The sequence below is a fragment of the Egretta garzetta genome, unplaced genomic scaffold, assembly GCF_000687185.1.
Source record: "Egretta garzetta isolate BGI_Z169 unplaced genomic scaffold, ASM68718v1 scaffold34, whole genome shotgun sequence".
NCBI lineage: Eukaryota > Metazoa > Chordata > Aves > Pelecaniformes > Ardeidae > Egretta > Egretta garzetta.
The window spans coordinates 3,638,474-3,650,767 of NW_009259586.1; the positions used below are offsets into that span (position 1 = coordinate 3,638,474).

The 12,294-nt window shown below is 46.1% G+C and overlaps 1 protein-coding gene across 1 annotated transcript in view; it reads left to right on the forward strand.

Moving 5' to 3' along the window:
• Positions 1 to 10: 10 nt before the first annotated feature.
• Positions 11 to 12,294, forward strand: part of EXOC7 (exocyst complex component 7) — a 23,377-nt gene continuing 11,093 nt past the window's right edge. Inside the window, exons 1-8 of the mRNA XM_035893365.1 lie at positions 11 to 131; positions 967 to 1,032; positions 2,125 to 2,309; positions 3,005 to 3,110; positions 3,646 to 3,868; positions 5,161 to 5,328; positions 6,380 to 6,391; positions 11,357 to 11,449. Coding sequence (XP_035749258.1) covers positions 72 to 131; positions 967 to 1,032; positions 2,125 to 2,309; positions 3,005 to 3,110; positions 3,646 to 3,868; positions 5,161 to 5,328; positions 6,380 to 6,391; positions 11,357 to 11,449 — 913 coding nt within the window. The 5' untranslated portion in view covers positions 11 to 71. The remainder of the gene's footprint in view (positions 132 to 966; positions 1,033 to 2,124; positions 2,310 to 3,004; positions 3,111 to 3,645; positions 3,869 to 5,160; positions 5,329 to 6,379; positions 6,392 to 11,356; positions 11,450 to 12,294) is intronic.

Genomic DNA, 12,294 nt, shown 5'->3' on the forward strand with positions numbered 1-12,294 from the left:
GGCGGGGGACGGGAGAGGGTGTCTGCAGTGGGATTGAACGGCGGAGCGCGCGGCCCCGGCCCCGCGGCAGGATGATCCCCACCGAGGAGGTGTCGGCCCGCAGGAGGGAGATCGAGGACAAGCTCAAGCAGGTGGGACTGGGCTAGGGCGCTGCTGCGGGTCCTGCCGGGGCCTGGGCCTGCGCCCGCACCCCCAGCGCGTTGCCTAGGAGACGGGGCTGGGAGCTGGCCTGGAGGTCCCCACCGGGCCTGGGAGCGTCCCAGGACGCCCTAAGGGTCTGGCCACCCCGCTCCGGGCCTGGCAGTAACCCCAGGTTCCCTTCAGGGCCTGTGGCCCTGGTTTTCAGGGTCAAGGGGTATCTCCATCATCGTGACACTCCCCCCCCTCACCCTACACACACATAATCACCCCCACTTCGGGCCTGGGAACCCTCTCTTAGGGCTTGGTAGCTTCTGAGGGCTCTCCCTTCAGGTCCTCAGGTCCAGCCTGTGAGGCCAGCCCTTGCAGGCTGCTGTTCTCCCCCTATCTCTGGGCTTAAGTGACTTGAAAACAACCTTTGGTGGTTGCTTTGCGTTGGCCACTTGAGTTCAGAGCTGTGTGTGGGATTTGGATGGTGCCTGTGGAACACCTGTGTTGTGCTGTGACAGGGAAATGTGTGGTCTGAGTCAGTGTAGAAGTGTTAATTTTGTATTGTGCTGTGACTTTCATGTGCTGAGACTTGTGGGCTCGTGGTATCAAAGGGAAACAAGTAATCCATAAAAACCTCAGTCATTAAGTTGTGTGTCTCTCACCTTGGGTCAATTGCCCTGATTTCTGTTAAGAGGTGGCATATTAAAATGCGGCCTCAGCATCAGACCAAACATGGCTTGCTGTGGTGTTTACCAGGACTTGTAAAAACATGTAATGTTTAGTGACTTAGATGCTTAGCATTCAGAATTGAAGACTATTTTTTCATCCTACTGACAGGAAGAAGAAACTCTGTCCTTTATCAAAGAGAGCCTTGAGAAGAGTGACCAGCTTACAAAGAACATGGTAAGGAGATCCTTGAAGTTCAGCCTTAATGTTGGGCCTGGCTTTACTTTTTTTTTAGTAGAATCTGTATTCAAGGCTGTCATTGTACCCATCTGTGGAATGCAGAGTAACGAACTGCTTGCTCTGCATCTGTGTTTTGCACTTCAGTGGCTGGGCAAAGGGGAACACTGATGAATGTTTCAATCCTAAGCTTCTCTCCTGGGGAGATGAGGGCTCAAATGAGCTGTTGGCCTCATCTCTTTACGGTCTGTCCTCTCTCTCAGGAAGAGGTATTAATAGACCCCAGGCTAGTTTGTGCAACAGCATCGTGTTGTTGCTTCATTAAGTCAGGTCTCATTTGGAGTTTTATTTTGGGAAAGTTCTGTTTAAGAGGGAGAAAGTAATTATTGTGCTCTAATTGTTCGTAAGCCCTCAGCTAGTATACTGTGTCCAGTTTTGGGCTCAGTGCTTTAAGAAATTCATAGAGGCACTGCCAGAGAAGTGTGGAAAACGTAACATAGGAGTGAATCTTGAAAGAATTACATTTTGGCCTAGAAGAGATGACATTAAGGCACCCTTTATGAGCTTACTAAGGTTTTCCACCTTTTGGAAGCAACATCACAGTCCCTTTTGAAAACAAAATGTCTGTGATGGAAAAGAAGGTTCTCGCTATGCTGGTCCTGGGTCTTCATGTTGTGCATCTCGTGTTTGGGTCTTAGTGGTATGTAGCAAAGTGGCTGCCGGTTTATGCCTTCGCTCTTTTTACCTAGGGCACCTCCAGGCAGTTCCTGTGGATTTGTTTTCTGCTGTCAGATAAAATTTTGCTCCTCCTCAGTACTGTCTTGGAACGTTATCTTCATGCTTTACAAACATTTAATTCCAGATTGGCCCATCTCTGTATGGCAGGTGATTTGGTTTGTGATTATTAATAGAAATTGGGGACATAGAGGGATTAAACAGCCCTCCTAAGGAGCCATGACAAATTAGGAGCAGAACCCAAAACGGGAAGCTGGGATCTGAAGGTCTGTGATTGCCCTGCTCTAGCTGCTACCCTACTGTATGGATCCGGGTGGAAGGATGTTCTCAGCATTCTGTTTCTCTCTTGGCATGTAGGTTTCTATCCTCTCCTCCTTTGAAAGTCGTTTGATGAAGCTGGAGAACTCGATCATCCCTGTCCATAAACAGACAGAGAACCTGCAGCGCTTGCAGGAGAATGTGGAGAAGACCCTATCCTGCTTGGATCATGTTATCAGTTACTACCATGTGGCTAAGGACACAGAAAAGATCATAAAGGAAGGGTGAGTTGAGCAGCTAGACCTTGCTGGGGAGCTTCATCCTGTTGAACTTTTGGGGCAGAGGTAGGGGAGCTGACTCCACACACTGCTCTTAATGTTTCTTGTACCCTCCCCCCACTCTTCCCCTACCACTAGTCAGTCCACAGTAAAACTGCCCAACTTGACATTCAACAGTCTCCAGAGGGCAAAGTCTGCTCAGACGCTGCAATGGTATCCCTCTCAGGTTTTGCAGACATGCTGCCATAGGAATCTCATGAGCATTGGTGGCTTCTCTTTTTTTCCTCCACCCTTTTCCCAAAGGTTCTTCCTGCCCTGTTGATGTTGTTGGTGTGTCCATGGTGAATCAGAACTGTTCTGGAGCCTCCTTTCAGCCTCCAGGAGGGTGTTGTGATGGCCCTTCTCTGGCATGGGATGTGCAGCTTCCTTCACCTTCCTATGAGGGTCTGACTGGGAGAGGAAGGCAAGGCTGAGAGTTGTCTGCTGCTCAATCATCAGTACTGCACTTGCTACGTGGATTGGGTATTCTGCTGTGGCATTGAGTGGAGGCAAAAGGGAATCCCATGATCTCCTCCTAGTTGAAGAAAAGGGAATTGAGATTTTCCTTGTTATTTTTATCCTGAGTTTGGTCTGGTGCTTTCTTGATATCTTCTTTCTTTGCTTCTTGGGACACTGCTTTTTATTTTTGGTTTTATTTTCAGCCCCACAGGGAGGCTGGAGGAATACTTGAATTGTATGGACAAAATCCAGAAGGCGGTGGAATATTTCCAGGACAACAATCCAGACAGCCCAGAGCTGAACCGTGTGGTAGGTCGTGGGTCTGGAACCTGGCATGGGTGAGAGAGGGACAAATGTAGCCCTGCTGCTTGCCCTCTTGCTGTTAGAGGCTGATGGGCTTGCTGCCTGGTGAAGAAGGTGTTTGGGCACAGCTGAAGAAATGATTGTTTTGGCTTCTGTTTAAGTCTGCACTCAGCAGTGTTTCTGCTTGTGGGGTTTTCTTCTCTCTCTGTATTGTGCCAGTAGGACTTCTGAAAGCATACCTTGCACATGTGGTGGAGTTGATTGAACCTCCTCCTGAGTAGCTCTTGTCAGTCCTTCAACTGCTTGAGCAGAATGGGAGATCTGTTTAAATCCTACTTGAAGACTGAGCAACTCCCAAGCATTTTTTTATTTAATTTGCCTTAAAAGTCTCTTAGTTACAAGTGTTGTTGGAGTTTGAAGCATGTGGCGCTTGACAGTGGTTAGAAATGCTGCAGAAAGTGTGTTCTTATGCAGAAATACTTGTGAGTGACTGCTTACAGAAGCCCTGTGCTGCTTCTGTCCTTCTGCTGTTTTGTGCCAGAAATCCCTCTTTGAGAGGGGCAAGGAGTCCCTGGAATCAGAGTTCCGCAGCTTGATGACACGACACACCAAGCCGGTTCCACCCATCCTCATCCTGGACCTGATCAGTGGGGATGATGAAATGGAGACGCAGGAGGAGATGTCTCTGGAGCACCTCCCAGAGAGCGTCCTGCATGATATCATCCGCATTTCTGGCTGGCTGGTGGAAAACGGCAGGAATCAAGGTTGGTAGTGCTGCATGTTGTTCCCTTGTAGTTCTGTATCAGGTGGGTGCTCTCCAGCTACTTAACCACGTGTGGCTGAGACCAAAAGTAGGATGTTGAGGGTTGTGTGTAGCACTGCACAGGTAGCCCACCTTCAGGCATGAAGCCTCTGCTCAGGTGCTGCTGTGGCTAGCAACCCATGAGTCATGCTGCTGTTGGTGGCTCACAGCACTAGCACAGCTAGTGACCTTCTTACTGGCACCTTCTAGGTGAGTGGTTCAGTCTCCTTTCAATCACCTTAAGATCCTGCTTTTTTTTACAGCATTTGTAGTGAGGCTGAAGTGATGGTTTGTCAGTTGAACAGAATGATATGGTGGATATGATGAGAGAGCGAGCTGTGGAAATAAAGCACAAACTATCTTAATGCATAGTTTATCCTATAGCAGAAATCCATTTAACTTGATTCTGTAATGCCTTCTGATGGAGCTGCAACTATCTAGTGCTCGGGTATTATAAATGTGCAAGACATTGGTCACTTATTCCTGTTCGGGACCTATTTATGAACATAAGTTTTTGTATTAAATGTGACCAAGGGCAGGGGGAAAGCAGTGCAGAAGACTCTCTTCAGTCAGCACATGTCTCTTCTTTCCTGTTCTGCAGCATCAAAATTGCCTACAGCTTTACGCTCTTTTATTAACTTTTCCTTTGAAAGTGAATGACTTTGTGGACTTGATACAGGAAACCTGTGCTCTCACATACATATAGCTATTAGAATCCCCCCCCACCTCAACGATTTTACTTCTGAGCGGGGATTACCGTGCTTACCAAGCATGACAAACATCTTTAAAAGCTTCTTAAGAATTTTTCTATGATCAAAGGCGACTCCAGCCTATATAGCATATTTTGTTAGTTTGTATTCTGCTTTCAAATTATGAACACCTCATTTAGTTCCTGAGTTCCCTGAAACCTGAGAAGTGTGCAAAGTCTCTCATGCTAGAAACTGAGCACTTGAATTGACAATATCTTCCACAAATGTCTCCCATCAGTTCCACATCTGATGTGCTTTTGGTAGTGGTGTACAGACTCAATGTTCTATGTGGTGGGGGAGCTGGAATGAATACTGCAGGGGAAGGAGAAAGAAGAAAAAGTGTTTGAAGAAAATAGGAGAGACTCTGGGAGGGAAAAACACTTACTTGTGGTCCCATATGAGTGCTAGGTAGTCCCCTCAGGGACACAGTGTTTCAGGAAAGGTTTGGCTTACCATACAGTGTTCCCTGTTTGCTTATAATCTTGTTTCTACCTTGTCTCCTTAGATTTTATGACTGTTTACTTCCAAATCCGCTCTGTCCAGCTTGACCGCTCCATCAAGGGGCTGAAAGACCATTTCCGTAAGAACAGCTCCTCCACTGGGGTGCCATATTCCCCTGCCATTCAGAACAAAAGGAAGGACACCCCCACCAAAAAGCCAATCAAGAGACCAGGTGAGTCCCTGAAGCAGGGGGATCACTGTATTGTGTATCCTCCTGCCTGGGTATCGAACATGTATCTGCAGGCCTTCTCAATGCTGAGGTAGCCTCTGTGTCAAAAATGTGCTTTTAGGACAGGAGCCAGGGTGAGATTTTGGAGATAAGCACCTCTTCTCTGTCCTGGATTCAGCACTGAGACTACAGACTTTTTCTGTCTCTGTTCGTCAAGTCATCAGGTCTGTTCTCCAGGCAATGTAAAGGGAACAGAGGGGCCCTGTATACAGGGAGAGAAAAGGCCATTGCCTTAACAAAGGAGATAAGAGATAAAAAAAGAGACCTGAGCAGGCTATAAAAGGATATGATCTGAGAACACCTGTCCTCAGGCTTGGAATATGGAATATAGGCTGTGCCGCAGCACAGTAGAAAACTCAGATCTGATAAAACATATCATTATTTATGAATAAATTATTATTGTGCTAGGAAATCAAGAACTTGTCAGGAGTTGAGATAGGGACTAGGTAGGTGCCTGCAGAAATGAGATCCAAAGTTGTCTGAAGGGCTGTTAAAGCTTTTGCCCCGGCCTGTCTTTGGAAGAGCTATGAATGTGACTGGTGGGTTATTCCACCTCTCATCATAATGGAGTTTTGCTGCATTTTCTGCAACTGGTGAGGCCGGACACTCTGGTATACTGGAGTGCAGAACTGGAGTTCCTGTCTCTGAAATGTGTCATCTGGTGGGAGCGCAGCCAGAAGGAGGGCCAGCAAACACTAGCTCCCACAGCAGCACAGTGATATTGTCCCTCTGTGTGTCACAGCACCCTGTTGTCTCCTCTGTAACAGTGATGAAAGTCAGAAAAGTTCATATTTCTGGGAGTTTACGTGGCCAATACTCTTCCATCCTAATATTTTTTTTTTCCTGGGTTGTCCAAATGCTCTTACTGGGTTTAGGAAAATAATAAGAAATGTGGGTAGGGACTGGGAATGGATGGAGGTGGGGAAAGGGAGGAAAAGAAATATCCATTTTAATTGTGTTTGTGTTTATTTTTATAATCCTGATGTGAATGCAGTCCTCATCCCAGGTAATGTGTGTCTATGTGTGTATGTGCTGGCCCTGGTGCTCGCTCTCTTCACTTCTGTGTGTGGAGAGGCTTTGCTGGGCCTCTTCTTGCTAAAGCAGAGGGTGTGCCTGGGATATTTGGAGAGGAAGGGCTGCCTGGAGGAGGCTGTGACATCCAGAGATAAGCCCTCTGGTCTTTTAAAATCTATCTGTGCCACTGCTGCTGTGCCCTGGAGCTGTTCGTGAAAGCTGGTGTGGAGTTGCAGCTGGTGAATGCAGTCAGTCTGTGAATTTCAGTAGATTTTGGACCTGACATGGGGAACTCTCATCCCACACTTGGTTTTCCTATGGAGTTTGGCAGGTAGTTATTTGCATAAGATTTTGCCCCTGGTGTTGGGAAACCTGTAGAGGACAATATCCTCCTGCTAAGGAGAACTAGCTATGCTGCAGATGGCAGAAAAGGAATGTTTAAAATTGCTGCTAAGCATGATGGCAATCATTGATGTTCAGCTCCTGAACAGTGGCTTCTGCCCAACAGCATGATTACAATAGGTAAAAATTATTTTTGTGTGGTTCAGTAGCTCACTACTGGGAAGATGCCAGATGGGGATCTGTCGTTGAGCCATGGGGAACTTGGATTGTGGGTGCTTCGGATTTGGTCCACAGTTCTCAGTTACTGCCTGATACTGAAAAGATCCCTGGATTTTGATTGCTTTGAAGTCAGCATGGTCACCAAATGTTTCTGAGTAGCCTGTCAAATGGTAACATTCCCCCTGTGCTCTTGGTAAATAGTCAGAGATAAAGGAAGATTTTTTTTTTTTTATGGGCAGGTTAAAAGAAGTCACTTTTTTAATGAGTCTCATATCTTGGATGCTCACATAGAGAGTCCAGAAAGGAGCCCGCACATTTGAGAGCACAAGCATTTGTTCCCTGCAAACAGGACTCCTCCAAAATGGATGCATTTGGGCATCCAAAATAACTTGTCATGATGAACGTCTTGGCTGTAGATTTGCCAGGAGATTTTCACATCTTTTTGCCCAGTTTAATTGGAGTCTGAGATGGGCCAGGTAGAAGGCACAGAGCGTGGTCTGAATGCACTTACAGAACTGACAGTGTATGAAGGAAAGAACATTTTAAATGATCAATTGGGGTATTGTTCATCTCAAGAAAAAATAGCGGCTAATTTGTCTCCAATCTTCCGTGAACAAAGACAGAGAACCAGACTGTAGCTCTTGAAGGACAGGGGTGGTTAAACCTCATACACCAGCCATCTCTTATGGCTACGAAATTGTACTTAAGTGAAATTTAAGTGGAGGGGGAAAAAATAGTCTTTGAGCAGAGATTCACCGTTTTTTCTGCAGTTCCATCAACTTTCAAGGGCAGCTCTTGAGGTGGAGGTCTTACACTCTCTTCGCACTGGCACAGTGGCCCTCTTCACAGCAATATTCATCTGGTGGTGGTTGATTCCCCTGGTTTTAGCCTTTGTTCAGTTATGGACAAAGAAATCTTTTTCTGTGCTACTGCTTCAGTAAGGAAAGTCAAGTTCTGCCGATTTCGGTTTCAGACAAGGGGGTTTTCTCACAGTTCCAAGTGAGTTGATTTCCTTAGTCCTTAAGGAAGAATATCCCAGTGTACACCCCGATGCAGACTTTAACCTGTTGCAAGGGATAAATAACAAACTAAATCTGATGTGCTATAACTTGTTTACCCACCAAGCAAAGCACAAAAGAGGTTATAGCTAAAGGGAAGGTGAGGTATTATAGGGACAGGGTAACAAGGCAGAGACCTCCCCCCCCTCCCCCAGGTACTGTGTTGGATTCTGGAGAGCATGCTCCATATCTATGTGCTGTTTCAGAGGGTCTTCATCTCTCTGTTATTGTTTTATTTGGTGGTGTACCCTGTATCATCTCCTGCTGTTACAGCATGTGGCTGAAAAGTCTGACTGCTGGAGATGCTTCTAAAGCAGAGTTGTCTCCTCTTAAATGGAACTTGACAAGTCAAGTTGAACTGATGAAGCAGTCTGTGGGGTCGTCTTTTTTTTTTTTTAGTAGTTTGCTGTTTGAAATGTCAGCAGTCTGTCTCGGAGGGCAAACGTATTCAGATTCCCAAATCGTCCTGCTGCAAACATATGCACGTAAAATACTACTTCTTTGTGATGCCTGTAGACCTAGTGCTCTTTTGTTGGCTTGAGAGCAGCACATAGCTCAGAAGCTCTGCCTTGCCAGGGAAGGATAGGGCCAGATGATGCTGGTAGAGGCACCCAGTCTGGCTGCCTACAAGCAAAAGCCAGAGAGCTTTAACCAGTCTTATACAGACTCCTGCAGCTGGTGCTTATGAAAAGAGGATACCTTGCCCTTCTGCTTGGTTAGAAAACTGCCTAATGGAAAAGAGAAACAGGAGAACAATGTGCAATTGGAAAACTGTGCCTCATGCATGCCCCAAAGCCACTTTCTTTAACAACTGGGCCACAGGAGCAAAAAATTCAGGTGTGTTTTGACATTTGGGGGTTTTTGGGGCTCTCTTAAAGCTATAGGGGAGCCCTTCTCCAGTTTACCTAATGCTCCAGTTTACCTAGTGGTGAGGCGCTACCTGAAGGCAGGCTGTGGAGTCTTTGTGTGGCAGAATAAAGAGCCTGTTCCTGCTTCCCGCTTCCCATATTGATCACTGCCTAGCTTGAATGTGATGTTTTCATTAGTAGCTGAAACGCAGTCCCATTTGGTTTGCGAGCTGCCTAATAGGGGAAAACAATCATGGAACAAAAGCATTTGGCTTCCACTAGAATCCATTAAAGCCTAATTACAATGCTAAGTAAGAGGGATACAGCAGCACTGAAGTGAAGCCCATGAACGCTGAACACTTGGTGTGTGTCAGTGTAAACACAGGTAATTGTACTTATGCAAATAAAATGCAGCAGAGGCTTTCAGCTCTCATTTGAGGAAAAAAAAAAACACCTGTCAGGGGTGGGCTGCGGAGATGTGTGCTGCATACCTGTGAAGCGAGATACTGTTGACAGCAGCAGCAGTTGTACTGGCTGTTTGGTTTTCACACCAATGTATCCTCTTTTTTCCTTCTTTTGTTTTTCCCTTCCCCCTGGATGCTTGAAAGTGGGAAAGATGAAAGAACTGGTAGAAGAACAGTACCTGGGTTGAGCTGCTGGGCCATGGTAACAGCAGTGAGAGCAAGCTTAGTGCACCTCTCCAGAGCTTGCTACAGCCCTGCTTGCTCAGAGGAACTTGCTGTTGCGCCCAAGCTCTTAAGGTTTCTGAAAGTAGCTAAGAATAAAGTGGAAGTGTTGGGTGTGAAGAGCATCGGGAAGCTTGGAAGAAAAGGCATAGCCCTCTCATTGGATCATATGGCAGAAGCTAGGAGCAAACGCAACAGCACAGCAAAGGTGTAAGTCTTCCCACCTCCCTGGTGAGGGTCTAGAGGGGAGAAGTTTCCTGCTAGAAGAATGTGCTTTACAGATACTATTTTTTTTCTTTAAGTGATTGAGAACACTCTGAACTGGTAGAAAAAAAATGTTGCCGGTGAAACATTACACTTTAGGAACCATGCTCTGTTATTTAGTAAGTGCACCAGGTTAAGGCAGCTTGGTAATTCAGTGGGAACTTCTCTCTCCTGCTTTCCCCCATTAGAGATGCACTGCCTGGGGGACTTGAAGTTTCCTTCCCCCTGCTGTATATCCCTTTATGGGATGAAGCTGTCCTGCACCCCAGTGCTGTTCTGCAGCAGTGTATATTTGGACTTCCCCTCAGGATAGTGGTCCTCAGCATTTGGGCAGCCAAAACTCATTTCCAGGTTGTCCTGTGGCTTACAATTATTAGTGGAAGTAGGGATTTTCTGCATGTTTGAAGTATTTATTACTTTGAAGTGGAAGAACAATTCTTAATTTTGGCAGCAGCATTTTTATTTCTTGGATCCTTCATTTACTCAGCCCTGTTCTGTTTCATCTGGGTCTCCTATAGAAACTCCTTTTACCTTCCCAAAACTTTCTGTTCCCTGTTGTGCAGGCAACAGCAAAGCTCTGCTGTGAGAGGGTGTCCATGTGCTTGTGATAATTGTAGCTTGTTGCATGACTACTAACCTTTTAATGTGGAAACAGTGCTTAGTCTTCAGTTGTCACATTAATGCTTTGTTTTGTGCTTTCTAGCTGTATATCCAGCACTGGCTTTTGTTCAGTTCTGTCTGTTTTTTGTGTGTGTTAAGTATAAATCTCTTAACCCAGTGTTATTTTTTTTTCCATGGTTTTAATTGATTTGCAGTTCCTTAGAAGAGAAGTGTCTTGGGGATTAGGGTGACTTAATGAGTGTTAGACATGGGTGGGCAGCATCCATTATTCTATGATTCCTGCGATGGGAATTACTGTCTGGAGCCCAGAGGTTGTCACCCTCTTATCGCTTCCTGTAACGCCAGAGATCATTCCTTGTCTTGGCTGTGGGGCTCCTTATGGGTCTATATTGAGCATGCTCAGAAAAATATCACTCAGAAAGGCACCTCTTTCTGCAGCTCTAACCAAGCAGCTGCAATTATGGCTCTGGGGAGCAGGCAGCGTGTTGCCGGCCAGGAATTGTCCTTATTGCAAAGCCCTGCTTCCACAGCTCAGGAAAAGCAACAAACCTTGTACAATTGGTTGCAGACCGGCTTAAATAAACTCATTACAGAGAAGGGTGCTTCGTGGCTTCCCTTCTTTGATCATGTTTTCTCACCCAACCATACCACCTCACCAAACTGAGCAGTCCCAGATTCTGTAACTGGAATTCTGGCTGGAATTCTCTCAAAGCAGGGAAACAGTCTGGAAATGCCATTGTATCTGCACACTTGGACATGAGTTTGGGGTTCACATTCCTGTACTGAGCATGCTCATTGGTGCCCAGCATCCTCTTGCTGGGCCCAGGTGACTTGCTGGTGGAGGGCTGGTGTTCTGGGTTTGTTTTCTTTCACTCATTTTCTAGGTCTTCTTGTCTCTTCTCTCTGGCTCTGGTGACAGGCACGATCCGTAAGGCTCAGAACCTTCTGAAACAGTACTCTCAGCATGGTCTAGATGGGAAAAAGGGGGCCTCTAACCTCATTCCTATGGAAGGTAATCACAGCTCTAGCTACTTTACCCTCAACTTTCTCTGTGTATCAGCCTTGCTTTTCCAGGTGGGACTTCCATTAGCCTAGTGCTTGGTGCACAGCATTGGAGAGGGATGGCTGTCCTTGGGGAACCAAGGAGTTGCTGGAGGACCAAATTATTTTTCTGAATTTAGTGTCTGAATTTCAAAGTCTCCATAAACATGAGTATAGGTGGAGAGGAGTGTTACCATAAAGCAGTTGGCCCACCATAGCCACCTGGCTAATGGAAGCTCTGCTCTGATGACATCTGCTTGTGGTGTTTCTGTTGTCTTTTTCTTTTTGCCTGGACTTTGAGACATTTGTTTCCTAGTAACCTTTCCAAACCTGATGCTGAAGTGTCAGACCACACCTAGCTCAGTACATCACGCCTGTACATCTTCCTTGTGGAGACCTACCTCAATGGTCATCTTCCATATTCTGATGTCCTCTGCTCATAGAGGTTGTACCAGATAAGGGAGAGAGGTCACTTGCTTCAAAGCATCTGTAAGAGCTTTCTGCCTCCTGCTGTGTATGCATCCACAGTAGATCTCTTCAGCACCTGCATTGTAGTCTACTAAATCCCAGATGGTGACTAGCATCACTCGTTTGGGGGAAAAAATTTCTCGTGCTGAGCAGGAGATAGGCTTTTGAGTTTGAATTTGTAACAGTTGTGGGTACAAATTGGACTTTTGGCGCCTGCTATCCCATCCAGAACTTATGGCAGAAGGTTCAAGGGACTCCTGTGGCCTAACAAATGATTTAACTCACACTTCTCATCAGGTTTCAAAAGGTTGCTACACTGCATAGCCCAACAAAGGGATTTGGTCAGGT